At 48.3% G+C, this 27,396-nt stretch overlaps 2 protein-coding genes across 2 annotated transcripts in view; both read left to right on the top strand.

The window, feature by feature from the left end:
• The first annotated feature begins 9,769 nt into the window (after positions 1-9,769).
• On the top strand, positions 9,770-14,906 carry LOC144135019 (uncharacterized). Its single transcript, XM_077667792.1, has 4 exons — positions 9,770-9,968; positions 10,302-10,485; positions 11,627-11,796; positions 14,747-14,906. Exons 2-4 carry the CDS (start codon positions 10,345-10,347, stop codon positions 14,844-14,846), a joined length of 411 nt encoding a protein of 136 aa, XP_077523918.1. The 5' UTR covers positions 9,770-9,968; positions 10,302-10,344; the 3' UTR covers positions 14,847-14,906.
• A 9,433-nt stretch (positions 14,907-24,339) lies between these two features.
• The window catches only part of LOC144135018 (beta-alanine transporter-like), a 14,639-nt gene continuing 11,582 nt past the window's right edge, over positions 24,340-27,396 (top strand). The window contains exons 1-2 of the mRNA XM_077667791.1: positions 24,340-24,571; positions 26,370-26,637. Of these exons, the coding sequence (XP_077523917.1) occupies positions 24,468-24,571; positions 26,370-26,637 (372 nt within the window). The 5' untranslated portion in view covers positions 24,340-24,467. The remainder of the gene's footprint in view (positions 24,572-26,369; positions 26,638-27,396) is intronic.

The raw sequence follows: 27,396 nt of genomic DNA, 5'->3' as shown, positions 1-27,396 counted from the left end.
GGGCCTGGTGCTGTCTTTTTACCAGAAGATAATGCCCTATTCAATTCCTGGAGTGTGATGGGTTGATTTTAGTCCCCGTGCATAGCTGCTGCAAATGGATGTTTTTGTTTTTCTACTATTGCTTTGTACTTCTGAAACGTGTTTGTGTAATTGGACGAACTGGAAACTTCAGCAAAATGCTTACCCAGTATGTTGGCCTGTTCTTCTAATGATGTTTGTGTCCCGGGTGTAGTCAATAGAGGAAGTGTGAAAAGGGTGTGGTCTCTACTGAATCTACGAACCTTTTCCCACATTTTTATTGAGGTTATTGAGCTGTTTATTTAGGACACATTTTTCTGCCACGAGGATTTCTCGCTATTTCTTCGAACGAATCGCGCTCTGGCCTTGGCCCTCTTAAAGGTAATCAAGTTCTCCGCAGTGGGATACCGACGCAGAGAGCCCCAAGCTTTATTTTGTTGTTTTTTTGCAAATGTGCATTCTTGTGTCCACCATACTTTAATTTTTTGTGTACGAGTCCTGTTGTTTGTGATATGGCTAGTGTAGCGGCCGATATTATGCGTGTAGTAAACTTTTCATGAATTTCGTCTATGCTGAGGTCTTCACAAAATCCTTTTTCTAGTGTGGTACTTGCTGTAAATAGTGACCAGTCGGCGAGGTGGAGTTTCCAGCGCCGTGGTCTTGTGGGGATGACTAGAGTAGACGATGAGAGGCTGATGATTGTAGGTTGGTGATCACTTCCCAGAGGGTCATTTAAAACATCCCATTTAAAATCGTTAAAGGCGATGGTGATGTGAAAGCTAAATCGAGGAAGCTCATTTTTGCCGAGCTTGGGACACAATAAGTGTATTTTCTCATATTTAAAAGACATATTATTTGAGAGGATAAAATCTTCGATTATTTGTCCCCTTGAGTCACAACGTTCGCTTCCCCAAAATGGGGAGTGAGCGTTAAAATCGCCAACTACGAGATATAGCTCCGGCCGTTGATCAATCAGGCCTTCGATATCTTTGATTGTTTATGTGATGTGCGGGGGAAGATATACAGAACATACTGTTATTGTTTTGTAGGTAGCAAGGCTAACTGCAGCTGCCTCAAATTTTGTGTTAAGTTTGATATCTTGAGCAGGGACGCCACTTTGAATGACAACTGCGACGCCACCCGAGAGTTTATTTGGCTGCTCGCGACTGTGTCGATAACTTTTATAGTGTTTTAAGATATTCACATGTTGAGGACCAAGATTGGTCTCCTGAAGACATAAGGCTACGGGCAGCATTGACCCTAAAATATCTGTTATGCCACTGTAATTTCTCAACAAGCCTCTACAGTTCCGCTGAACTAAAGAAGCCATGTTTGTGTTTTGGGATGGGAACGTTATGGCGTTTACTTATGCTCTGGACCCGTTATGAGGGGTCTGTCTTTTTTTCGCTCCAGAGAGCTGTTCCGCCGCTGTAAAGCAGGCGGAGTGAGAGTTGTATCCATCACCTCAACAGGGGTGCTGGAGGACCGCGGAGGGGCCGCGGTTGTGTTAGTGTCAGGCCTCCCCCGACGGGGGGGGGGGGGGGGGGGGAAGTCCTGCGGGATGCCGACCCATGGACCGGCACTCCCAGCTTTGAGGGTGGCAGAGCAGCCTTCGCTATCCCTGCCTGGGGCGTGGATGGCCCTGCCATCGGCTCTGTGGAAGTGGCCTCTGCAGGTACCGGAGTGCTGTGTGGTGCTACGCCCATGCGCACCACATCAGCGAAATTGGGTTTCGCTGTGAAGGCGAATGTATTCGTGGGGGCAAATCGCCTCTTCGCTTCTTTAAATGAAATATTTTCTTTGGTCTTTATGCTGATCATTTCCTTTTCCTTTTTCCAGGACGGGCACGCCCTGGAGTATGCCGCGTGGTCCCCTTCACAGTTAGCGCAGTGCGGGGCTGCGTCACATTCATCAGAATGGCGATCCTTCGAGGCACATTTTGCGCAAGTTTTGCGACCGCGGCAACTCTGTGAGCCGTGGCCGAACTTCTGACAATTGAAGCATCGGCGGGGATTGGGTATATAATGCCTGAACTTCAGATATCCAACTTCGATTGTTTCGGGCAAGGTGCTGGTGTTAAATCTAAGGACCATGTGTTTAGTATCTATTTCTCTGTTCTCCTTGCGTATTTTGATTTTGTGAATGTCAATTACATTTTGGTCAGATAATCCTTGAAGCATTTCGAATTCTGTTAGATGGATAAAATCAGTTTCAGAGATTACGACTCGGACTGTGTTGTGAGATCGGGGGGGGGGGGGGGTCACGGAGATAGAGATGTCCCCTATAGACACAATGTTTGAGAGCTTGGAACACTAATGCTGTCACTCAGTTCATGCAGTAAGTCACGGCTGGCTATTTTTGGGACCTTGTAGCCGGGACCCAAGGTACCGGTTAAACATTTAGACACAAGAAATGGAGATATTATACGAGCTTGCTTTTCTTCACATTGACTGTATGACATGGAACTTAAAGAATGAGGTTTCTTTTATGAGAAAAAAATCTTCTGCCTCGTTCCGCCCTCTTTTCAGAGAGCGATCAGGTTTTGAATGTGTAGGAGCCATAAAAAATTAAGTTTTTTCGGTCAAAGTGCCAGCCATCCTCCATGGAGCCCAAACAGGGGACGAGACAGGAACTTGCAAGACCTGCCCACGCCAGCTGAACACCTTAACTATAACCAAATATGAGGCAACTCAGAGTGGTTGGCCACACAAGGTTAACCTCGCCGCCAGGAAAGAAGGAAAACCGAAGAAGTGAGTAGGAGAGAGGATAGTTGTTAGAAAGGTGTAGAAAAGTGAAAGATAGAGGGAAGGACACCGAAATTCGACTGCCGATTTCCCCCGGTCGAGTCAGGCTGGAGGTGCCGTCTACAGGAAGCTGGGGCCAAAGTTGTGTGTTGCCTCCGCCGAGGGGCCTTAAAGGTCCAAACGCTCAGGATCGGCTCAACAACCAGGATCCCTTTTTCCCCGGACACGGCGATGCCACGCACGGCTAGGCGCAGGTGCTCGGGTCCGTAGTGATGCACTGTTCACCATCATCCCTTTGCGGGGATGTCCCTGCGGATGCTCGGAAACCCGTGGTGTCGACACTCACCAACGCCTGCAAGCTGCAGTCGTCCCCCTGCGGGGATTAGCCAGAGTGCAGTATTCTGGTTCAGGAACTAGGTGGTGATGGTGAGCACTGAAATCAACTTCCCCAACAAAAGCGTGTATTTGCCTATGATATTCCAGCTTTTGTTGGATTCTCATTTCTTCCACAAGTCCACATGTTTTAGTCTCCGGACTATGTAGCGATTCAAGTTCTGCTTGTAGCCCACAGCGCTCCAATTAACTAAATCCGATTTCTCCAGCGATTGTGCCAATATATTTCTGCAGGGTATTTCGACATAAAAGCTTCAGCAGCTCCTCAGGCCTCAGACGTTCATAAGCCTTAGCAGACAACTTTCTTAGAATAATGCAATGTTTCACTGTTTGCCCTGACCACGCTGGCCGTTTCTTCTTGCAGTTTTTATCTGGTCCAGAAGAAACGTCGCCTTCATATTTCTCGCTTCCGCATCAGATGCAACTTCCAAAAATGCGTTCACGTAGCTTTGCTCTGAGTTTTTGAAGCTCTTTCTTGTAGCAATCTACAGTCCTTTGAAGCACTTCATTCCTTTTTTCTTGCCATCGTTTCCGTTCGACAAAAACGCTTGAAGAGCATGCAGTCGTGGACGTTTGCACACCGTAGGAGCGCGTTGCATAAACTTGGGTCTGCGGCAGTTCTATAAGACTTGATAAAGTATCATCTGCCTCACCTGTGTCTTTGCGGCTGCCTTGAGCGTGCACAGCGTCCGGAGTCGCTACATTGATTGACGAACACCGCGCTGCACTTTCCCCTCCGTTGGTCAAGGCACACTCATATCCAACTTGCCTTCCGTTGTACGTCCACTTTCGCTGCTTAGAGAGGCAACGCATGATGTCCGCTGGTGCTCCCGTCGACCGAGCATAGCCTTGACGAACCGTCTGTTGAAGGCTCTCGCTTACGTTTCCGAATGCTGGTATCACTTCTTGTGGTTACGGGAGCCTTTCTCATGTACGAAGGGTAGCCAGAGAAAGTGCTCGGCACAACGCCTGGTTTCAGCTGCCGGTTCTTGCAGTTATCTTTCAAGTCCGATGCGTTGAAATGCAGGCTGCATATTATCGAATAATTGGAAGTAGAATTTGGCTCCCAGTTTTTCATGGGAATCACTTCGAGCCGCCGTGCACGTGCGTTGAGGTCGGCAAGTATGTCGTGAAATGAGACACCTGGCTCCTTTTTACGCAGACTCTGCGTGCACAATGGCACGCAGCAATACCGCATAATAGCAGTATGTAGCGTTTGAGAAGCCTCGAAAAGCTTGGAACAAGAAAGCGCAAACAATAAGCACATCGCAGCGCCACGAGTGCGGCACACCGCAGCACCACGAGGGGACATAGTGTCATACCTCAGCGCCGCTAGCGGCCGCCTTTAGAGGGTGGTAGGAGAGGGTTAGGCAGTGCTATCGCCGCCCGTTTGACTGGCATATAGTTAGAGGAGGCTTTGCTACAGGAAGCTGGGGACAAAGTGGTGTGTTGCCTCCTCCGAGGGGCCTTGAAAGTCCAAACTCTTGGCATCGACTTAGCCACCAGGATCCCCTTTTCGCCAGACACGGCGATGCCACGCGCGGCTAGGCGTGGGTGCTCGGGTTCGGAGTGATGCACTGTTCAGCATCCCCCTGCGGGTGCTCGGGAACCAGTGGTGTCACCACGCACCAACGTCCGCAAGCTGCAGACGCCCCCCCCCCCCCCCGCCGGGGTATATATATATATATATATATATATATATATATATATATATATATATATATATATATATATATATATATATATATATATATGTGTGTGTGTGTGTGTGTGTGTGTGTGTGTGTGTGTGTGTGTGTGTGTGTGTGTGTGTGCGTGTGTGTGTGTGTGTGTGTGTGTGTATGTGTACAGCTTCAGATTTAGATGTGGATGAGACGATGACTTTCAATGCCTCACAAGTTCAAACCGAACTTAACTGCGCAATGATGTGGTCCAAGCTATGGTAGTACGACCACGTGATCATATGACTATGACCACTGTGAAACTGGCCTTCACCTTTGACCTTGACGATTGATTTGAGACACTGGACACCACCTCGACAATGACTTTCAATGCCTCAGAACGCATCGCTTCGAACTTAGCTGCGTGGTGGTATGGCCCAAGGTATGATATTACGACGACATGATCATATAATTATGACCATTGGGTACCTGTCCTTGATATTTGATTTCAGACAGTGGAGACCATGCTTAAGAGACCTTTCGCTGGCATAACTAGGTTCAAGCCACGTTTAACCCCAGCCAGTTTTTTTTTATGCGACCATGCCGAGAATGGCACTTAGCGAAAACGCTGGCTTTACCTCTGCGAAGCCCTAAATGTTCCTTTCAGTGAAGCCACCGCCTTCCTGAAGCGCGACAAAGCTTCAAACCCGAACGCCGCCATCCAGAGGCTACACGCACCTACACCTTTCTTACAACGTCACCACGCGGCTACAGAATTAAACAATAGCGGCAAAATTGAATCAAAAACGCAGTGACATGGCCAGTTGCACTTCACAAGCACCATCTTTCAGCTACCTTCCCACACTACCCCGTAAATAGGAGCCCGTTCATACAACACCAGCGTCGACCCACCACCCTAATCCATCTGCCCCCTGCTAAAGCGCCACCCACCTACAACTCGCGCACCCCCGCCCCCCAGGAAAATTCTGTCGCGGGAATGAACGCTCGGCTAATTGCAAAAATTGCTCAGTAGAGTAAAGAAAATTTGGGGGACGCTTAAGCTACGCCTTTAGGAGCACAAAGCAACAGCGTGTTGCAGCATTGCCAAAGAATCCGCGGAACGCCATCGTACTTCGGTGCGACCCTGCCCGGACAATTTAAGAAAAGAGAACATCTTGGTGGACAGCCGAACCGCGCCGTAAGGCAAACAAACTCAAAATAATTTTTTTAAGGAAAGGAAAGGACGCCTGTCTTACATAACTCTGTGGACACCCGAACCGGGCCGTAAGAGAATTGGTTTTGGTTTTTTTTTGGGGGGGGGGAAGGAAATGGCGCAGTATCTGTCTCGTATATCGTTGTACACCTGAACCGCGCCGTAAGGGAAGGGATAAAGGAGGGAGTGAAAGAAGAAAGGAAGAGGTGCCGTAGTGGAGGGCTCCGGAATAATTTCGACCACCTGGGGATCCGTAAGGGAATAAAATTGAAATGAAAATTGGTTTTAAGGAAAGGAAATGACGCCTGTCTCACAATTCACGCTGAACACCCATACCGCGCCGTAATTGAAAGAAAATCCCTTCCCTTACTGCGCGGTTCAGGTGTCCATCGAGATACGCCATTTTTTGCCCATGGCCAAAGATGCCGACGACAGAGGCTTTTCTGCAACGCGAGCTCCTTAATGCTCTCGCGTTAAAAGGAAAATGAAAATAATTTTTTAGGGAAAGGACGCCTGTCTCACATATCTCGGTTAACACCCGAACCGGGCCTTAAAGAAGGAAATTGTAATGAAAATTATTTTTCAGGAAAGGAAATACGCCTCTCTCGCAATTCTCGCTGGACACCCGTACCGCACCGTAAGGCCGTAAGGGAAGAAAAATCCCTTCTTACGCCGGGGTTCAGATGTCCACCGAGATAAGCCATTTTTCGCTCACGGCCAAAGACGCCGACGACACCAGCTTTTCTGCAACACGAGCTCCTTAACGCTGTGGCGCTAAAACAAAATTGTAATGCAGCGCAAATCGAACAGCTTTCGCGGATCAGGTTCCATGATCGTCGTGTGAACGGTGAATGATCTCTTCGTATAAAAAGAAACCGCTTAGAATATATACAAAACAGTGGTTCTGAGTAAAATTTAATAATTGATTTGGATCGTTTGTTGCATTTCTTTTGCTGCTTTTTCTAGCATTGATAACATACGTTTTATTTTTTGTTCGGGGAAGTTGGCAGCTTTAGCTATATGGAAGCAAGCGACAAAAAGGAGAGCCCTAACCTTTGGCCACACTCCAAGCGTTTCTTTTCTCGCGCCGCATGAAACCCTTTGGTCTTCAGCTGTCCTTGTTTGGTGGCGCCATCTACTCAATCTCCTCTCCGTTTCGGTTACCTGTTTTTAGAGCGAAAGCTCTACTTCTCCCATACAAGGCCGAAGGTCAGGCGGCTATAAATTTAGGCGTTCAAACCAGGAGGAGCGGAGGCTTGGCTCTGACGTCATGCCACGTGACTCGCCACAGCTGCGCGTGTTGAGCCTACGGCGCTTGCTCGCCTTGCAACTATGTAATCACGTGACTCGCTGCGCCTCGCCACAGCTGCGTATGCGGAGCCGACGGCACTCTCAATCGCTCAATTATCAGTAAAAAAACAATCACAAACACCTATAATAAAAAGGTAACTCAATATAAAAGAAACTGAGTGATTTGAATGCGTTGTAAAGAGTTAATGATTGCCTCGATTTTAATTTCTCAGACGGACACCGTAGAAGCATATTCCATTTTCTTTTCAACGATTGTTTTATACAATAGTTTTAAAGCAATCGAGGCAAAATAAACTTTTCGGTGAATGAAACCTCGATGTGATTATTATATCGACTTCTGAGTTATTTATGCGTGCCGTTGTTTAACATCAGATCGTTTTGTTTGTTGTCGCATCTGTAAAATGGCTAAGAAGTCATTTGAGGCAATAGCGTTATTCTCAAAGTGCACATGGTGTAAAGGGCACCATATTTAAACTTTGTAACCATTCGTTAGCCCAAAACCGAAGGATACGCATAGGTGACAACGTGGAGATCAGATTGATATTTTTAAACAAGGGAAACGCATGAAACAATAAGCACTACAAAATACTTCAAGTAATTATTTGAATGTAGATAAATGGCGTCTTGGTATTTCCTCCAGACACGCCTATGCTGATTTCATTAGTCCATCGCTCTAACCAGATTCCACAAGTGGAATCCGTAAAATATCTAGGTGTTGCTTATCACCCAGCATTAGATTGGAGCCTACATATAAAGAGCAATGTGTTTCAAGGAGAACGCGCTATTGCCGACTGACAAGAATCGCGAATAAATAGTTTGGAATGCGCTGCGACCGATTATTGTTACTATACAAAGCCGATGTAAGACCTGTAATTGAATTTTGTTGCATTCTGTTCTCTGGTGGCGCAAACTACAAGATTTAAACCTTAACCTTACTGGAAACACGCGCTCTACGTCTCTGCCTTAGTCTCGCAAAATCAGTTTCAAACGCCCTGCTTTATCTGGAAGCCCGTATCCATGGTCTAAATTCCCGCTCTCAAATACTCACGGTGCGAACCTTCCTCAGGTCGATGGACCGGGTGACTAATGTCAGCACTCCTATTTTTGTGTCTCAGCTGGCCTTATTCTTCTCTCATCTTTGGCCATGGTATCAAATGGCAAAAATTATGTTAGCACAGAACCTTTTAACACCGACTGATGTTGATCTCAGTTCTTTGCAGTGTGTTGATGACACGCCGGCAGCAGTGGAATTCCATTTTGATCACATCTTCCCATCTCACGCGAAGCACATGCCCGCAAAAATTTTAAACGGTCTTCTCTCTGATCCCAGAGAGGAATACCCCCATCATACCGTGCTTTCTACCGACGCCTCCGTCAACTGCCAAACAGCTGCAATTGGCATCTATTCACAGGATTTGGCATGGAGCTATTCTGTCCGCATCCCAGATTATATTTCTATATTCTTTGTAGAATTTTTGGCTCTTGGAATGGCCCTGCAGAAAATTCCATGTCATGTGTCTCGCGTTATTATCCTCGCTGATTCTTTGTCAGTTTTAGTATCCCTTGAAACTTCACAGAAAAATTTTTTGAGCCGTTTCCTGTGATTTTTTGTCCCATGCACTTTGAAGGAGGTCTGTTTTGTCTGGGTCCCTGGCCATGCAGGTATTCATTCAAATGAAGTGGCTGATAACTTAGCAAGGCCGGCTCTTGACGGGTCAGTGGCACATTCAGGTTTCCAGGTTTCGGCGGTTCCAGCATGCTAGAACCGCTGAAACCTGGAATTATCTTATATGTGCACATATCAGCCATGTTACGTGATCCCTTACTAAACACCACTGATTATCAGCACTGAGCATATAATAGGAATGTCCGTCCGTGTAAAACCAGGCTTTGTAAGGTAACAATAACGCGGTTGCGGTGCGGGATTCCCAGTTCGAATTTATATCTATGCAGGCATGTGTTGACCCTGACAAACCTATGTGACGCATGCGGGGATGTAGAACCTGTAGACCATTTTCTCCTCTACTCTCCAAAGTTCTCACTCCAGAGAAAGATATACCTGGAGGTCCCTCTCTCCAGGTTAGGGCTCCCATTATCTCTGCCAGTGGTATTATCGTTTGGTGCGAGTGCCAAAGAATTTCCATTGGGTTCAATTTGTGGGATTCTCCATGGTTACATAATTGGGACTGGTAGGTTGATTTGCTAATTCTTTTGATATATTTCGACTTCTTTTTTCACCAAAGTTATGTCTTTTATTTAACTTTATATATTCTTCTGCCGTTTTTATTGATATATTTTTTCCCCAAATTCACGTTTGGTGCTAAACATTTTGTCGTAATCGCCTATGGAAATTTCTTTGTTTATGCCACTACACTTTAGACACTCCCCCCACGTGGGTACGTGCCATGTTTACTGAGGAAAAGAAGAAGATCGCGTGTAACCGGTCCCGCTTCGGCATTGGCAGCCCTGTAAAAAAGGCAGCGGAAAAGGCTCTACGGGAAGGCGGCCACAAAAAATCGGCGCGGCAAAAGCTGCCAGAAAAGAGGTTCTGGCAGTGAAGATTTAACATCCAGCAATTGCAAGAGCTTTTCTACAGTTGAGGAGCCGCGGGCGCCTCTTCACGAAAAAGGTATGTGAAGCGCCCCGCTTGACATCCTCGGCGTTGATGACAGCCACGTTTAGGATTCTTCAGTGGTTGGCTCTCAATGATGCCCCAGTTTCAAGGCTTGTTTGACCCCGTGCACCTCATAGAGGATATTCATGTAGCGTTACCAGCCTCACTTAAATACCATACTGGAGTCCTAATGGTAGGAAGGGTTGCGCTGTTCGGTGTCCGCCGGATACCTAACACTGCTTCGGTGAAGAACTCCGCATGGTTTTATGTTGAGGAATTCCTATTACTCCCTACATTCGTGACAAGTGTGTGAACCAGGCGAAGTTATATCATTGAGACCTCTAGCAGCAGTCTGAGCAGACACAAGGGGAACTTGCTGGAGGGCCATTCGATGGACACCATCCAGTCGGCGGTAGACCTGGCTCGCTGCCTGCCGCTGGGCACGCTGCCAGAGGTGTACCTGGTCCTGCTCGGGCTGGTGAGCCACGGCCGCTTCCAGCTCGGGGTCTTTGCCCACCTGTCTCTCTCCACGGTGAGGGCGTCATCTGCGAACAGAAGGTTTCTGGTTTCTGGGGGTTTAACGTCCCAAAGCGACTGAGGCTATGAGGAACACCGTAGTGAAGAGCTCGGAAATTTCGACCACCTGGGGTTCTTTAACGAGCACTTATATTGCATAGTACACGGGCCTCTAGAATTTCGTCGGCATTAAAATTTGATCGCCATTGCCGCGATTGAACCCGCGTGTTTCGGGACAGCAGCAGAGCGCCATAACCACTGAGCCACCGCGGCGGCCCCGAACAGGAGGGTATCCCTTGTCGACGGACGCCTTTCCTGGTTATGTGGTTATACGAGAACTCATCAACATATAGCTCATCTGGAGAGAAGAGCAGATGCAGCCCATTTCATAATTATTTAATTGAAAGCATTCCGTCATCACAACAGAAAAATGTAGCATGTAAGGATACTAAAAGATGACAATCTTAATCTCTTCAATCTAATTACGTGCACTGCAGCCCCAAAGCCCGTCTCACCGATCTCCAATTAAGCCTGCTCTCCGCTATCAGCGCCCACCTGGGCCATGGCAGCAAAGCTTCGGATCTCATCCGCCCAGTTGACTCATTGGCCTTTAAACCGCTTTTAAAGCTTTAGGGTGGGGTCCGTTGTACATGTTTGCCTATATATTTAATGTGTCTGTCTGGAATAAAACCAGTTGATGTCTAGCGTTCGTGGTGTCCGTCTTTCTTCTGTCCTTGTCTTTAGCGCTAGTTACCATGTGCATTGACTCATTGGCCGCCCTCTTACGGAGGGCGGCCCCTATAGTCCCTTATATCCTGTAATCCAGGATATAAAGGACTGTAACTCATATTACCTGCCGTATGATGATAAAACGAACAACTAGTAGTCTCTATAGCTTTTGCCGTGACCAATAACTATATAGTTCCACCGACAGCAGACTGTAGAATCTTCGACGACTAAATATGAGGTTGCTCAGAAATCTGGTGCGCACTACTGATCTTAATATTCTGGAGCTTTCTGCTATAATAATCCGCCTAATTGTTTCTTTATGTCTCGGCAAGGTTCTGTTCCATCACTTGTCAGCCCGCGTACTGACGAAGCCCATCGGCCACTGGTGCAAGCCGCCCGCGCTGTTTTCCCACCTCATGCGCGAACAGTGGCTCAATGTGAGCATCCCCGTAGTGGAGGACGGCCAGGGAAACAGGCACCACAGCCGCTGCGCCATGTACGACCTGGCCATCATCGTCTTCAACGGCTCCCGCATCGAGGTACCCCGCCAAGGATGGGTCTACGACACGCCGGACGACACGCACACGCTTATCTCCAAGTGAGGATGCCCTCTCTGAGATGCGCCATCCAGCGATAATTCGACGCCGACACAGAAGCTTAAATAGGACAGTCGAAGCAGACTTTCTCAGCGCCAGAATTTTGAACTCAAATTCAACAATTTAAGTAATTTTCAACACTCTCGAAAGGGTAGAGTATTTTACGATTAGTAGCGGTATTTTACGATTAGTAGAATACGTCTATTTAGAGCAGGTAGTCACCGCAGCTCAGGATCACGAGAGTGAAATAATAATAATAATAATGGGTTGCAGCGCAATCAGCCTTATTTACAGGATGTGACGCACTTTGTGGAGTGGTGAAAATTTGGTAATGGTTTAAAACAAATGCACGCGCGGTCGGGATCAACGAAGGTCCAAAAGCGCATACGTTGTGTCAAGTGTGACTTTGACAGCTGCCGCCATCTGTGGCCATCTTTCGCAAGCGCCTCTATAGGCAGTTGCAACTCAAGAATGCAGCGGCGAATGCCTTTCAAAAAAGAGGTTCCACATGTTGCTCCGCAGCAGAGGCTAAGCAGGAAAGAGACAAAGGCATTTCCCTCACCCCCCTCCCCCTCCACTAAGATGCCTCAATTCGCGTGCTGCCAGGGAGCGGGCGCACTGAGGCACGCAACCCTTAACTCTCCGCAGCCCTAGCCCGGAGAACGAACAACCAACTCCCCAGGGCCTAGTCTCTGCCTCATGAAACTCGATCGACGCCATTGGGTGGAAGATCTCCTTTTGAGGGGATTCGCTGCTACATCCTTGAGTTATCAGTATGCTAACATGAACAGCAAATGCACAGTTGGAGCCTCCGGTTTGTTTTCAACCAGAGGATCTGGAGGAGGAGAGGCGCCCATCCGCAGAGCAGCCGTGTAAAAAGGCGGTTGGCAGGTTTTCTACGGTAATGAATATCCCCGAACAGAAAAGTATATAACAGCCATGTCTTACCGGTACTCACATCAGAGGCATAAACCTTGAGGTTATCGAAAACGGTTCAGCTTACATTTTCGGCAACGCAGCGATCTATGAACAGCAAAATGATAGGTATAACGTTAAGGGACAGAAAAACGGCGGAGTGGGCAAGGGAATAAATGCGGGTTATAGACTCCCTAGTCGGAATCAAGAAGGAGAAATGGGCTTGGGCAGGGCGTCGGACGCGAAGGCAAGATAACCGATTCTCCTTAAGGGTAGCGAAGTGGGTTTCAAGAGAAGGCAAGAGCAGCAGTGGGAGGTGGAAGGTTAGGTGGGCGGATGAGATTAATAGGTTTGCGAGGATACGCTGGCCGGACCTGGCAAAGAACAGGGTTAATTCGAGAGACATGGCCGAGGCTTTTTCCCTGCAGTGGCCGTCGTCAGGCTGATGATAATAATGACGCTTATGAATATATAATTGGCTTGAACACATCGACAGGATTAGTGTGTTTAGAGCACTAAGGTTTTAAGGGCACCTTTTGGACACGTTAACATATTTGTAATGAAATTGTCATCGCCCGGTTTAAAAAGGAGCAATAGGCATTTGTGAACTTCTACATAGCCTTTCGGAGCCTCTCGCCATTTTTGATGGAAAGAAAGGCCGCCGAATTTCGCCGGTGCACTTGCAGACATCAGGTATGAAGGCTGGAGACTGCAGAGTTTCCAGGGTACGAAAATTTGTTAAATGTCAGTGACCCTCACTTATAACGTAAAATACACCCTGCGTGGTGCGAGGCGATATTGCAGGAAATACTATGAAGAATGCGGAGCTATTACAAAAGTTGTCTTGTCTCGAGGTGCGGGATTGTTTTGTCGAAAAGCAATGTGCGACAGTGGGTAGAGCACTGTTAGTGGTCGCCGTTGTCAAAATGGCGGACACTTTCGTATTTTTCTAAACATTAATTTTAAATGAACAGCAGACTTTTATACTACTGAAGCTCAGGAAAAAAATAATTTTAAAGCAGTAAATTGCCAAACTACTCCCTATAAAATCACTGCACTGCACGGACCTAAAAATTCTCTGTTCTGACCCGGGCTGGGCCAAGGCATGAAGATGCGGGTCCGGGTCGCGTTCAGGTCCGTACATATATAGAGGCTTGTGTTATTGCAAGGGGAGGCACACTTGGGGCTTTCTAGCAAAATCACCAATGAGCCTGGGATATGGCGTAGGTTGAAAAAACATTTAGTCAACACTTATATTCTCTCTTTTTGGTGTCTTCTGTAGTTGCAATTTTTCTAACCCGCAGCAAAAGTACAAAAAATAAATTTCTTTGCTTGATTCCTGGAACGTCCCGGAAAGGCAAAAATCAGTGCAAAAATCTCGCCACAAAGTTTTAGGCTGACGCATAATGAGAAGAAGCTGAACTACGTCATTTGAAGACGGAGTCAGATCCGCTTCAGTCACTGTGCACTGTAAACTACCCTTCGGATGCTCTCGCCCGGCCACGCTGAGCGATATAGGAAAAGTTACATGATGATTTTCAATGACTGAATAGTCGCAGAGAAAAACCGCTGATGCAGTTTCTGAAGCACAAGAGTGTTCATGCAGCGGGCTGACCTACAGCAGCGTTCTACTGGAGAGTTGCAAGGTTAAACCGGGCTCATTTGCACGAGAGCCTTCCACCTCTGCAGATGCGTGAAGGCACTCCTAAAAAAACCGCCCGAAGTTAGAAGTGTAACAGAGGTAACAATTTAAGTTGTATCTAAAAGGGTGCGCGGCCATGCAGCGTGCACGTTTGTCTAAGAAACTGTTACTGTCCTGAGGCCAGGAAGGGCAGCTATCGGAATTTATTGGATAATTTGCACGAAGTTAAAAGTGAAGTTATAAAGCCATTGAAGTCCAAAATTGTGATAGGAAGTTGTCAGATCCTTTGCCATGTTTTAACATTTTTTTAAGGCCCTCGTTCCTTCTTTTTGTTTTCCTTTCCGGCCTTTAGCACATTTAAATACTCGTGACATAGCCCATTGTCTCCATCGTAGACGGCTGTCGTGTGCATTCTGGACGCAACGCAGACGTGGGGGTTCTTCGGCGGGGCGAGTGCACCCAGTGGAAGTTCAAGCAGCGCAGCTAGCCTTCTGAAGCCACCCAGGAGTTCCGCTCGTGGCCAGTTCTGCTGGTGGCACCGACAGCGAGACGAGAACAGCAGAGGCCACAGCGAGCCCCCGTCGCAGCATCCTGCCCCACGGACAGATCAGGCGTCCGCACTTCGCCGACATACGGGTTCACAGCGGCGCCCGTTGTGTGCGGGCATAGAGTTTCAAATTCAAATTTATATTTTATAAAAAGCCGGCCTGCCAGTGAAATATACTGCATGCCTGCGTTTCATGAAGCGCATACATTCTACGGGGTGAGTCTTAAAAAGCCCCAGATGGAGCAGTTATTTCACGATTTTGTTACATATTTGCAAAGAATGCACTTTCCGAATGCAGAAAATGCAGAACGGAAAATAAGTATTTCAAAGACTGCTATTAAAAAACAATTTCAAATCATTTTCGAATGCAAAACCCCAAAATCACATCAGCTGTCAGCAGTGCTTAGGCATTAAGGAAGTCCACCAGCTATTTACACCTTTATAAAACTTTATATTGACTTGCCAGAAGCGGGAACCGATTCAATGAGTATCCTGGCAGGGGAAGAACTACTATGTGTTTCCGTTAAGTTCTGCTTTTCATATAGAAGTTATGCTTGAGCAATACTTCAGCGTTATGTAACAAGAACTATACCGTAGAAAGGCACTTATGTATAACAAAAAAAAAATCGGGTAAGGAGCGAACAGTTCGAGGGAATAATGCCTTATCACACGCCATCAGGTCAGAAAATCGCACTGTCTTAAGTAATGGTTGCGGACGCCTTGTCCTAGCTGCCGTTCCTCCCCAGGCACTGACTGGGTTCTTCGGGTTGCGGAAATAGGGGTATGTAGAAAGCTGTAACATTGCTCAAAAGGTTGCACTTGCTCATAACCACACCGAAGAGAGGCCTGTACATCACAAAAATAGGAGGCTGAAAGCTCTCCCGGTTGTAAGTCACAACCCTAAAGAGTGATTACAGGAGTGCCGCCGATTCCGCAATTCCCTTGGGGGCTCGACGGACTACTACCTCCTCGTGGTGAGCCCTGGGTAACGCTAAGAGTAGTCCAAGAGAGATGGAGATAGTGTTGCATAAGTTCTCTGTCTCATTAGCCGAGCTCGGTTGGCGTGAGCATGTAAAGCAAGCCGAAGGCTGGCTGAGGTTGGGTTCTCAGTAACATGGGTGAGATCTTACCTGAGGCGGCCCTACTGAAAATAGGGCTAACTCGTGCTCCCTAAAGGGGGTATGGCGCCCCGGGGCCGACGGTTTTTGGAAGGTGGTGATCCGCGGCCCCAACCAGAACATTGGCAGTTTCGCTGATGATGGGCTGGATTGACTGGGCCGTCTGTTCTCGGAAGCCGAACAGGAGGGTTTGGCTCCCTGGACGTAGTCCAAGTCTGCGACCGGGGCTGTGGAGTACGTGAGATGCTTCCAGGCTGGTTAACCGTGGGAGGGGTAGCGTCCTCCGGTAACCCAGTGGGCGGCGGGCCTCGGCGATGGAGGCCCTAGGCGTAACGCCGGGAGCAGTTGCGTGCTCCTGTAACCCAGTCTATTGGGGGCGACTGTCATTGGTCAACCTGGGAAGGGCTGTGGTGACCCTCTCCCTCTCACCGAAAGCGAGAGAGTTCATGCGCCACGGCAGCTTAGGGATAGGCTGCTGTGGCTGTCTCAAGCGAATACGCTGCAGGGAAGTCCCCGCTGACTAAAGTCATCAGGGGTAGGGGCGTCCCTGTGTAACCCGAGCCCTACCATCACTCGGGAGCGCCGCTTGGGTCTGTCCTCGGTCCCCCTCCGGGCAACCAGGGCCACCTCTGGCAAACGCTGAGGCCTGCGGGCGTAGTAGGCGATGAGACCGAGGGCGAAGCGAAAGCAGGACTGGCGCTTGCGTCCATTGAGAGCCTGTGAGTAGTACTGCGGTGAGACCATAGGGGTTTGGGATGAAGCCCACACTCGCACTTCCCGGTACGTAGGCGGTAGGTCCTGACTTAGTACACCAGGGCCGGCGTCAAAGCCAAGACGCTTAATAAAATTTGGTAGAATCGGTCTCACTTGGAGTGCGGCACGAAGAGATTACCTGAAGTCTAGGGCGCTTCGGCGTCTGGCAGGGGTGCGCAGCACGGAAGCCCACCACGGGGAGTAGCGACCCCGCCTATCCGAAGCTCCTGGGTTGCACCCAGACACGACCAACGAGGTGGCAGTAGTGGAACAGCCCGCCACGCTCGATGGGAGGGCTTTCGGGCCCGAGGATGACCAAACCTAAGTTGGTACAAGAGCAGTCTCTGCTGTGGGGGTCCAGCAGTTGTTGAGCTGGCTCCAACTTATGGGACTTGCTTCTTGGGAAGTGGTCTGGCTCCGGCCTACTCCGTGTATGGATAGGGCGGAACTCTTGTGGCAGACCGAAAACTTGTTGAAACGATGCGGTGGCCTTGTGGTAGAGCATCTGCCTCGCATTCGGGAGGTGCTGGGTTCGATCGCCAGTGCCGCCGCGTACCCACCGGCTTTTAATGGGTACTAGATTTCCCCGGCCTGGTGCTCGGCTCTTCTGGGTGAGATGCTTGGAGAAGGATCTTGACCACAGTTGCTCTGATGTATCAGCGATAAGTTCCGCCCGTCAACAACGTTAAATCCGCCTCGTGCTGTAGAAGCTCATTTGTGGCCCTTTTTTTATGACTGCTGCTGCAGGTGATGAAGGTTCGAGCCACGTTGGCCTTGACACCACCTTTAACAGGCACCGAGGTTGTCCGACACTGGGGCTTCGCCCGCGAGGGGTGCAGCGGGGTTTACGGAGCTTCTCCCAAGCGAACACCCCTAATGAAAGCCGGGCGCCAGGCCGGGGACCGCTTGTACCCATTTTTACCGGTAGGTGTCCGGCGGTGGATTTCGAAACGACCACCTCCCGCAGCCGAGACGGGCACCCAACCCACTAGGCCACGCAATAAAACGTTAGTTGATAGTAAGCGCTCGTCCTGTTGTCTCTTGTCCCGTCCTTTGCGCTGATTTTTTAACATGAACCCACATCAACTAGCCCAAATGTCGACTTTTGCGCCAATTCTGCTGAATTTAATCGTTGGGCGCATTGAGACCGTCGACTGGACTGTCCAGATGCAGACAGAGAAAAATAAATTCTTCCTCCAAAATAGTTCAATGCTCCAGGTGATGATGATGCAGTAGGCGTACTTCGTGATTACGAAGGAGCAGGTTGACGTAGAGCTGTCTACTGTAAGCAGAAGCAGGACTTGAAAACTGTGTTTAAAAAAGATCCAAAAAGTGATTAATTCACGACAGAATGTGAAGACCCCTTGCACAACTTGTAAGCCCTCCGTTTTTTCCATTGTCCAGGTGACACAACCCAGCATCTCGACGACTAAACTTTTCAGGGTCCAGTGAAAACTTTGTTGCCTTTAAAACAAAGGGAGAATTTCGAATTCTGCCCAAGCTGCTAGTTATAAATTGCACTCAGTGACTGTATGCCTTGCATCCGTACACTCTTTGTTGGAATGTACTGCTAAAAGTACAAGGTTTGTATTTTGTTGTCGGCATTGAAGCTCTTCGGACGCCTTTGGCCTAATAGCAAGTGGAAGACGACGCACTTTCACCGAAACTGGCTGTGCCTTTTACCGAACTTTGACTCAAACTTGGTATCCTTTTCCGATACCCACTACTGTTGAAAAAAAGCGTTGCAAACTTCTGTTCAGGACTGAACGTAGTTGCACTGAGTCGGGCTACACAACCGTTTGCGGGCATTATAATGTGCAACGGTTTAGATGTTTAGAGTTCGGATGGTGTGTAAGGCAAATAGCGTGACGCCTTCTTGAACCGTACACAATAATATCGGCGTAGTTCTTTCTTGAAATTCACAATGTATTGTTTATGAGGGTTTAGCGTCTGAAAGCGACTCAGGCTATCAGGGACGCCGTAGTGAAGGGTTGTGGAAATTTCGGCCACCTGGTGTTCTTTAACGTGCACTGACATCGCACAGTACGCGGGCCTCTAGAATTTCGCCTCCATTGAAATTCGACCGCCGCGGCCGGGATCGAACCTGCGTCTTTCGAGCCAGCAGCCGAGCGCCATAGCCACTAAGCCGCCGCGGCGGCCTAAATTCACGATGTAGTAAAACAGCCTACAATATTATTGTTTCTCTCCAAATAATCTAGAAGAGTGACGGAGGTACTTGCGGCACCGTGGTGGTTAAGAAATATCTTGTGAATAACTTCTGATTGATTGGGTACGACGAGTTCACCACAACACTGCCTCGAGCTACTCAGAGCTGTATGTGTACGCCGGGCGTTCGAATTTGTTAATGCAATACGTGGAGTCGATTCGTAGACGTTTCAATGTCGGACTCTTCTTCTGACGACTGGTTCTGTTGAAATTGTTCTAGTGATATTTTGCTTCTATTGGAGACTATCTGATAGTGTTCTATTCGTGAGCAGAAAAAACGCCCTTTCCCTGTGGCTGGACAGGTGGGTGTTGAAACGCTGTGCCGACTGGAACCCCACCAGAAGCGGTTCCAGGTTGCATTTTGCGGTCGTGCTGCTTACCCCTGTTGATTGAAGCGGCGCACGTTGCAGCCTCAGACTTGACGATTAGGCGACATTCTTGAAAGAAGATATGGCCGTTGGTATTACTGTTGAACATGTTGCCACTTCCTAAGTTTATTTGAGGGGAGGCCCTTCAATATAGACGAGGGGCTGCATTGCAGCTGCCCTCTGTACGGGTTAGACCACTGCGTGATGTTTGGGCATTTTTCAGTCTGAACATTCTGTGTTGCTGTGCGCACAGCAACGGTAGAAAACAGTACCGATCCCTCCGGTAAAAACCTCTGTCGGACTCGCTGAGATGCAACGCCAGTTCACAATATGGTCAATCAGCATCTCTTCGGACCATTCTATATATATCAGGAAGTGCGGGGGCAGGTTCTGAAATCCCCTCGTCACGTTGTTGATATCTACAATGAAATGAATATCGTTCCGGCACCACATGTGAGGGAGTTGAAAACTTTTGAGCCCGGGGGGACACAGTTGTTTAGCTTAATAGTCATCTGTGGAGCCATCGCACGTTGCATTTATCGTTACCGTTGAGATCGACTGAGCAGATTTTCTTTAATACTAAATCCGACTGCCTTAATCACCGAAGTTGTAAAAAGAAACACCTTTGTTTTGATGAACGAGAACCGCCTAGCAACGTGAGATATTTTAATCTTCTGACACCACTGCGACCATGAAACTGCGGTTCAGCCTGGACACAGCAGGAACGGCTCCGGTACTGAGCAAGAGCGCAGTCTCACGAGGCATTTTCAAGGATATGGGACGTAATTTCGTTGGAAACAAGTTTAATACCCTTGCTGTTCACTGCTGATTGGTATGTTTTTCGCCATGAAACAATGTGCGCTGATACGAAAAAGCCTCTGGTGCTAGTGAGTATTGTCATTTGGAGAACTGGATAATTTACATGTTTCCCCTTGGAACTTATTTAGCTCTTGAAATCTGCCTTCTTACTTTGTTAATGTCATTTACTGAATACAACTCGCAGGACGGTTCTTTCGAGACACCAGTTTCCAACGCTGCTGATCAGGTAACTTCGAAAATTTAAGAATAGCTTTCATGACACATATGAAGGTGAAGAAAGTAGAGAAGCAAAATATTTGATTCTCGAATGGATTCATTCTAGTAAGCAGTCGTGAGATTTCCGCTTGCTAGGCTCCCTGCTTACACTCGACGCCAGGTCACGACGAACAAAGGAAAGTATCGCAGAGCTCACACGTGGTCGAAACGGACGTGCAGGCGGCTATGTAACTAAATGCTGGAAATATTGAAGCCTATGGGACATACTCAGAGAAATTTCAACCAGGAAAATTTTACGCACAAGCTATGGAACTGGGGGAACAATCCGCTGTGGCCGGGGACGTTGGCCGAACGCTGCGTCGCCAGTGTAAAGTGTTGACGCACCGTCATCGTCGGCGATGTAGTGTAAGGCTCGGGACGAAGTGAGTGAACGAACACGAGGTTCACAGCTTGGGTGCAGTTGACCAACAACTTTAATTCTACTTAGCCGCCGGGGTGGCTTGGTGGTATGTCGCTCGACTGCTGACCCGAAAGACGCGGGTTGGATCTCGGCCGCGGTAGTCGAATTTCGATGGAGGCGAAACTCCAGAGGCCCGTGTGTTGTACGTTGTCAGAGCACGTTAAAGAACCCCAGGCGGCCGAAATTTCCGGAGCTCTTCACTACGGCGTCCCCCATAAAGTGAGTCGCTTTGGGACGTTAAGCCACCCTAAACCATAAACCAAACATTAATTGCCCTTAATTCGGTTGTGAAGAGCGAAAAAAGAAGTCCACATGTGCAAGAGAAAGCACCAGACCATTAAAAAAAACTGAAACCGAATCGAAAATTCACAATACAACAGCAGTATTCCTTGCAGCGCTGGTGACTCTGCATTTAATTCATGCCATAGGTCGAGGCATGAGCGTCCTCACTGTGCCAAACCTACAGACAGTGCGCGTCTTGATGTGGCTTATTAGTTACAAGGAAAAGAAAGGCGCGATTACTGTCATACACTGGGTAGAGAGCTGAACCGCACCGATATGGAAGGGATTCAGGTAGGAGTGAAAAACGACAAAGATCTAAAAAAAATCTCAACGTTTATGTTGATATACGAGGTCAATCTCGACTGCTGCTTTTTTTTTTCTCTTTTACTTCTACAATATTATTTGCCCTAACGCTACCCCCTGCAGTAAACTTCGCAAAATTACTCTAGTTCTCAGCAGGCGTACGCAGCCGCTCGGTCCGTTTTCCAGTGCATCCGCATTGCACGAAAGAGAAAATGAAGAGCTGCACGCTCTGCACGAGGCCCAGAAGAAGAAGCTGCCTGTTCGATCTAGATTGGAGCTACTCCGTTCGTATCCCTGATTATACTCCTATATTCTTCGCAGAGTTTTCGGCCATTGGTTTGGCTCTTCTCAAAATTCCCAGACATGTCGCACGGGTTCTTATTCTCACAGACTGCCTTTCAGTTATTGTCTCTCTCCAAAATTCGGAAAAATCTTTCTTGACTCGTTCACTTAGGTTTTTTATTCCGAGCACAGTGCGCGAGATCCGTTTGGTCTTGGTACCTGGGCATTCAGGCGTCTATTTTAACGAGGTGGCTGATTTATTGGCAAGGTCAGCTCTCAGCGCACCTGTAATATATCCCGTCCCTCACCTCATTCTGTTAGCAGCTTCACGTTTCCAGCGGTTCCAACATATTTCAGCCACTTTGAGTGATCCGTTGCTGAATACCGTGGACTTTCAACACCTAAAGTACCCATGGAATATCCGGTGGTGTAAGTCAAGGCTTTGTGAAGTGTCCATGACGCTCCTGCGATGTAGACTCCCTCACTTAAACTTGTACTTATGCAGGTTCGGGTTCGCTGCGACAAACCTTTGTGTATCATGTGGGCAAGTTGAATCAATCGATCATTTTCTCCTCTCTTGCCGGCGGTTCGCGGTTCAGAGAAAGCAATATCTGGAGGTTCCTCTTTCGAGACTAGGACTGCCTCTGTCTCTTACAGTTCTTCTATCGTTCGGTGCGAGTGTCAAGGGATTCCCGTTAAGCAGTGTATGCGGCTACCTTCACGATTACATAAGTGCAACTAATCGATTATCTTGTTAGCTAGACACAAAATTCTTTCGCATGTCCAAAAAAGGCTAGATTGATTCTATTCCGGATGACTCATACCTCTTGAATTCATTTTATTTTTCCCATTTTTTTATCTTGATTCAGTCTTCTGACGTTTCCTTCCCCGCGCAAATGCTTCATTGGCATTCTACCCTATACCTTGGCCAATCCCCCCCACGTGGGTATGTGCCATATTACTTGAGGAGAAGAAGAAGAAGAAGATCGTGTCGCGCTACGGTACCTCCGACCTCGGAAGCCCCTTGGAACAGCAACGCAGAGGAATACACGGGAAGACGAGCCAGCAGAAATACCGTGCGGCGAAGATAGCCCACAACAGGCTCTGCGGCTCAACACGCGGCAGTCCTGCGGCTTCAGCGGATTTCCCGGTGTCCAGGAGTAGCGACCAGCCCTTTTCACGAACAAGGTGATGTACGTGACAGCAGTCCTTATACTCTCTTGATTACAGGTTCACTGGGTTTTTTCTCAGTGTTTTAGGCTTTCATTACCAAAAGACTTGAGTTCTCTTGAGCCCTGTACACCTGATAGGGGGTAAGCATGTGTGGTCACCAGCCATGCTTTAAGGCTGCACTGGAGTGCTCAAGGAAATACGGTTGGCGCTTCTCGATATCCGCCGGAAATTAACACCTCTACGCTGGGGACGCCGCGGTGGCTCAGTGGCTATGGTGCTCGGCTGCTGACCCGAAAAACGCGGGTTCTATCCCGGCCGCAGCGGTCGAATTTCGATGGAAGCGAAATTATAGAGGCCTGTGGTGTATTGTGCGATGCTAGTGCACGTTAAAGAACAACAGGTGGTCGAAATTTCCGGAGCCCTTCACTATGGCGTCCCTCATAGCTTCAGTCGCCTTGAGACGTTAACTCCCATAAACCATAAAACCTTTACGCTGGTTGGATGCTGATGAGAAATTACGCGCTTGTTTCTTGACAAACGTGTGCTGTATGCCTAGTTATGTCTGCATGTCTCCTCTTCTGGAACAGTCTGAACAGACGCGAGCGGGCGATGAACGTGCCGGAAGGCACTCCGATGGACACCACCCTGTCGGCGGTGGAGCTAGCTCGCTGCCTGCCGCCGGGAAAGCTGCGACAGAAGTACCTGGTCCTGCTTTAGCTGGTCGGGCACGGCCGCTTCCAGCACAAGGTATTGTTCTGCGCCCACCTGTCCCTCGCCATGGTGAGACCGTCGTCTGAGCACAGACATAATCCGCGAGGATAGCGGCCTATTCTCGTTATGCGGTTATAAGACCGGTCATCGGCATGACGCATCCAGACAGCAGGGCAGAACTACCTACTTCATGACCCTTTGATCGGAAGTGTCCCGCCGGTATAGATAGCTGACCTAGCACGCGAGGGTAATTTTAATATGACAGTCGTAATCTTCACCAGCCTAACTACGTTCATTTCAGCACAGAGAAGCCCCTCTCGCAGACCTCCAATTAACCCGGTCCCGCGCTGTCTTTATCCATGCAAATTCCCAGAACTCATCCGCCCATCTTTCTCACTGTCGCCCGTGCTACGTTGCCTTCTATGGGAATCCGTGATACACAGGAAGGCAGCACATTATACGCGGCATGTGGTCGTAACAAATAAAAAGGCAATACGTGTAGACTTTACCAAGTAGACGTGCGATTTGTCGTGACCAAAATTATATGTATAGGTCTATGGGCAACTGAGTGCATCATCTCCAGAGAATCAATCTCAAATAACTGCGAATGATCGTCTGCGCTGAGCTAAATCTTGCGAAGTGTTGTGCATTATTAATGTGCATCTTATTGTCGGTCTGGGTGCCACGTCCGGGCAGGTTCTGTTCCACTACTGGTCGGCTCACGTGCTGACGCAGCCAGTGGACCACTGGTGCAAGCCACCCGCGCTGTTGGCCCACCTGACGCGCGAACAGTGGCTCAATGTGAGCATCCCCGTGGTGGAGGACGGCCAGGGAAACAGGCACCACAGCCGCTGCACCATGTACGACCTGGCCACCATCGTCTTCAACGGCTCCCGCGTCGAGGTGCCCTGCGACGGATGGGACTATGACCTGCCGGACGACACGCACACGCTCATCTCCAAGTGAGCAGCCCTCTCCTTGAGATGCGCCAGCTGGCGATTGAAGCGACTTCAACTCGATGCTGGCACACGTGCCTTTAGAGGACAGTAAAGGAAAAGTTCTTAATATGACGTTCGGAAGCTCATATTACGCCGAACTCTGATGAAAATACGATCGACTTGAAAGCATCAGTAGGATTGCAGCTTATGGCGGAATACCTTTCGGGAACGTGAACACATTTCTAGAGAATGGTCGTTCACCACTTCCAAACAACAAATTCATCTCAGCAGGGGATAGCTCAATGCTAGAACAGGTTGAGTATACGTACAAGCCCATAACACTCCTGTAGTAGTGATGATCGGGCTGTCTTCTATTTAACGTACAGGAGCTAATATGTCTGTTTTTTTAGTTGCCATCTCAGTTCTATTGTTTTTGTTTATTTTTGTTGATAGTATCTGAGCCTTTGTTTAAAAAAGGATGCAAGTCGCAAAATTGAATTGCAAGACTGGTGTCAGTGGCCGCATGTAGAAAAATGGCGTATACTTTAGAACATTTCGAAATACCTACTTAGAATGATGAAGAACTTTTATGGCGCAAGGGTAGCTCTGGCCGAAGAGCTCAGTAGCACTAGGTACTTTTTCATTTCACAAGGTAGTTTTTCATTGCACAACGTGGGGTCAGAGACCCATTTCCCAAGTATTTCACCCTAAAGAACCTGAGAACCAGGCAGGGGAAAGCTTGTACCCATTGTATCACCGGTGGGTACCCGGCGGCACTGGGGATCGAACCGCGCACCTCCCGCATGCGAGGCGGATGCTCAAACCACTAGGCCACCGCTGCAGTGGCTTACTTCGAATGAACAACGCACTTTTATACCAGTTCAGGTGCGCAAAAAAATTTATCTTTAGAACTGAAGTGTACCTAAGGACTTCAATATGACAATTTCTGAAAGGAGAATTTTTCTGCTCAATTATCTGCGAAATTTAATGCACGCGAAACCAGAGAGATTAACAAAACTTTGGCCACTCGGAAGCGCGAATAACAACACCTGCTGCTGCTGCTGCTGGAACTTTGGTGTGCCCAATAATCGGCGAGTGGGAGACGCAGCTTCACGCCTTCTAAACTTAAAACAGGCGTTCCTAATGAAAACATTTGGAATTTCGCGCACTGTTTTCAACGCTGAAAAATGTTTTCATTCTGAAACTTGCGAACCAAATACACATTATATGTGCTATCTACTTAGCCTATACGCTTTTCAAATAGATATTTGCCCAATATTCGGCAGTTTAAACTTTAAGGTTGAACCATTATTTCCTCACGAAATAAACAAAACACTCCTGCTTCCTCTAGATGACGACGGCAATACTATTTTCCTTTCATTACCAACAGCCTCCACTAGATCATTTCAAAAACTTGTGGCTCACATTAGCACAAACACCCTCTATATCCGCACATAACCTTAACACACCGCTTGGAATATGCGGCATGACTTGAGTTTTACAGCAACAGGTGCAAATAATTTCTGCAGAGTAAACGTTACCGTTGTCGTCACGACAGCAATGGTAAAACTATTATAGCCACGGTCTTAATGCAACCGAATCTTACTATTTCACCTGCCGGTTTCTTGAAAAGTCTAGTATTCTGCACCAGAAAATGGGCGTCATGAAAAACGAGCATTACGTGACCATGTGATGCAGGTCGGTCATATTTAAGGGACGCGGCCGACATCTGGCTCGCTTTTACGTCCTGCTCAAGCTTTGCAAACAGTGACGTAAGTGCCTCACCTAAACCTGTCTTCGCTCCACGGACAACCCAATCCAGGTGGAACCTGGTGTGCGACCGCGAGCAATACCTGGTGCAGTCGTTCGCGTACTACACGGTGAGCGGCGTGCTGGTTCCTCCCCTGCTGGGCCAGATGGCCGACAGGGTGGGCCGCAGGCCGGTCGTCATCACTGCTCTGCCGGTCGCCATGGGCTCCGTGTTCGTGGCTACGGCGGCCGACTCCTGCACCACCTTCGTGTTGGCCAACCTCCTGATCGCCATCTCCGGCGCGGCCGTGCACATCATGACCTCCATCCTGCTGTTCGAGGTGCGGCCCCCTTCTATCCGCGCACTGCCGCTGCTGATTTCAGCTCCGGCCCGAACCGCTTTTGACGCTATGGTTCAGTAACATATTTGGGAAAGGAAAACGGGTCCCCCCCCCCAACCTTTCACTTTTATGTCATGCGCAGAAGTTGCAGCGAAAGCCGTGCCACACTATAGGCTCTCCTGTTACGAGTATATTACTACCACTGCTACTACTGCTACTACTACTACTACTACTACTACTTCTAATACAAGAACAACTACTACCACTACTAATACTACTACTACTACTAGGTGGCGTCGGCGCTATGTCGAGAAGCCCACCTCACCCCGGCGTTGTGTTGAGAGACCCATTTTTAACCTCTTTGAACGTTAGACGATAGAGGCTTTTGGAAGCTCCATCGAGGCACCCTAATTGACCTATACAATAACACTACGCGGCATAGTGACGCCAGCTTGCGGCGGCCACCGCAAAAATTCCTTCGATCTGATGTACGCAGCTGCCCAAACAGATGGCGCACGACCAGCATAAAGTTTTCTCAGTATAAAAACCTGCTTCTGGGTAGAAAGCTCATTTGTGGTTTTGTGATTGTGTGTAATGCAGTGAGTATTAATCAATGAGTGTGTATATCGAGGAAACATTGTGTGCGCAACCTGGAGTGTCGAGAGTTCCCAACCGAGAGTTTGGAAACTGTGTTGTGATTATTATGATAAAAAGGCGAATGTGGAAAATGAACAGTGACTGATTTAAGAGGAACCATTG

Source organism: Amblyomma americanum, chromosome 5 (assembly GCF_052857255.1).
Source record: "Amblyomma americanum isolate KBUSLIRL-KWMA chromosome 5, ASM5285725v1, whole genome shotgun sequence".
In the NCBI taxonomy this organism is placed as follows: domain Eukaryota; kingdom Metazoa; phylum Arthropoda; class Arachnida; order Ixodida; family Ixodidae; genus Amblyomma; species Amblyomma americanum.
Note: the sequence above shows the minus strand (reverse complement) of the source record. Positions and strands in the feature narration are given on the sequence as shown.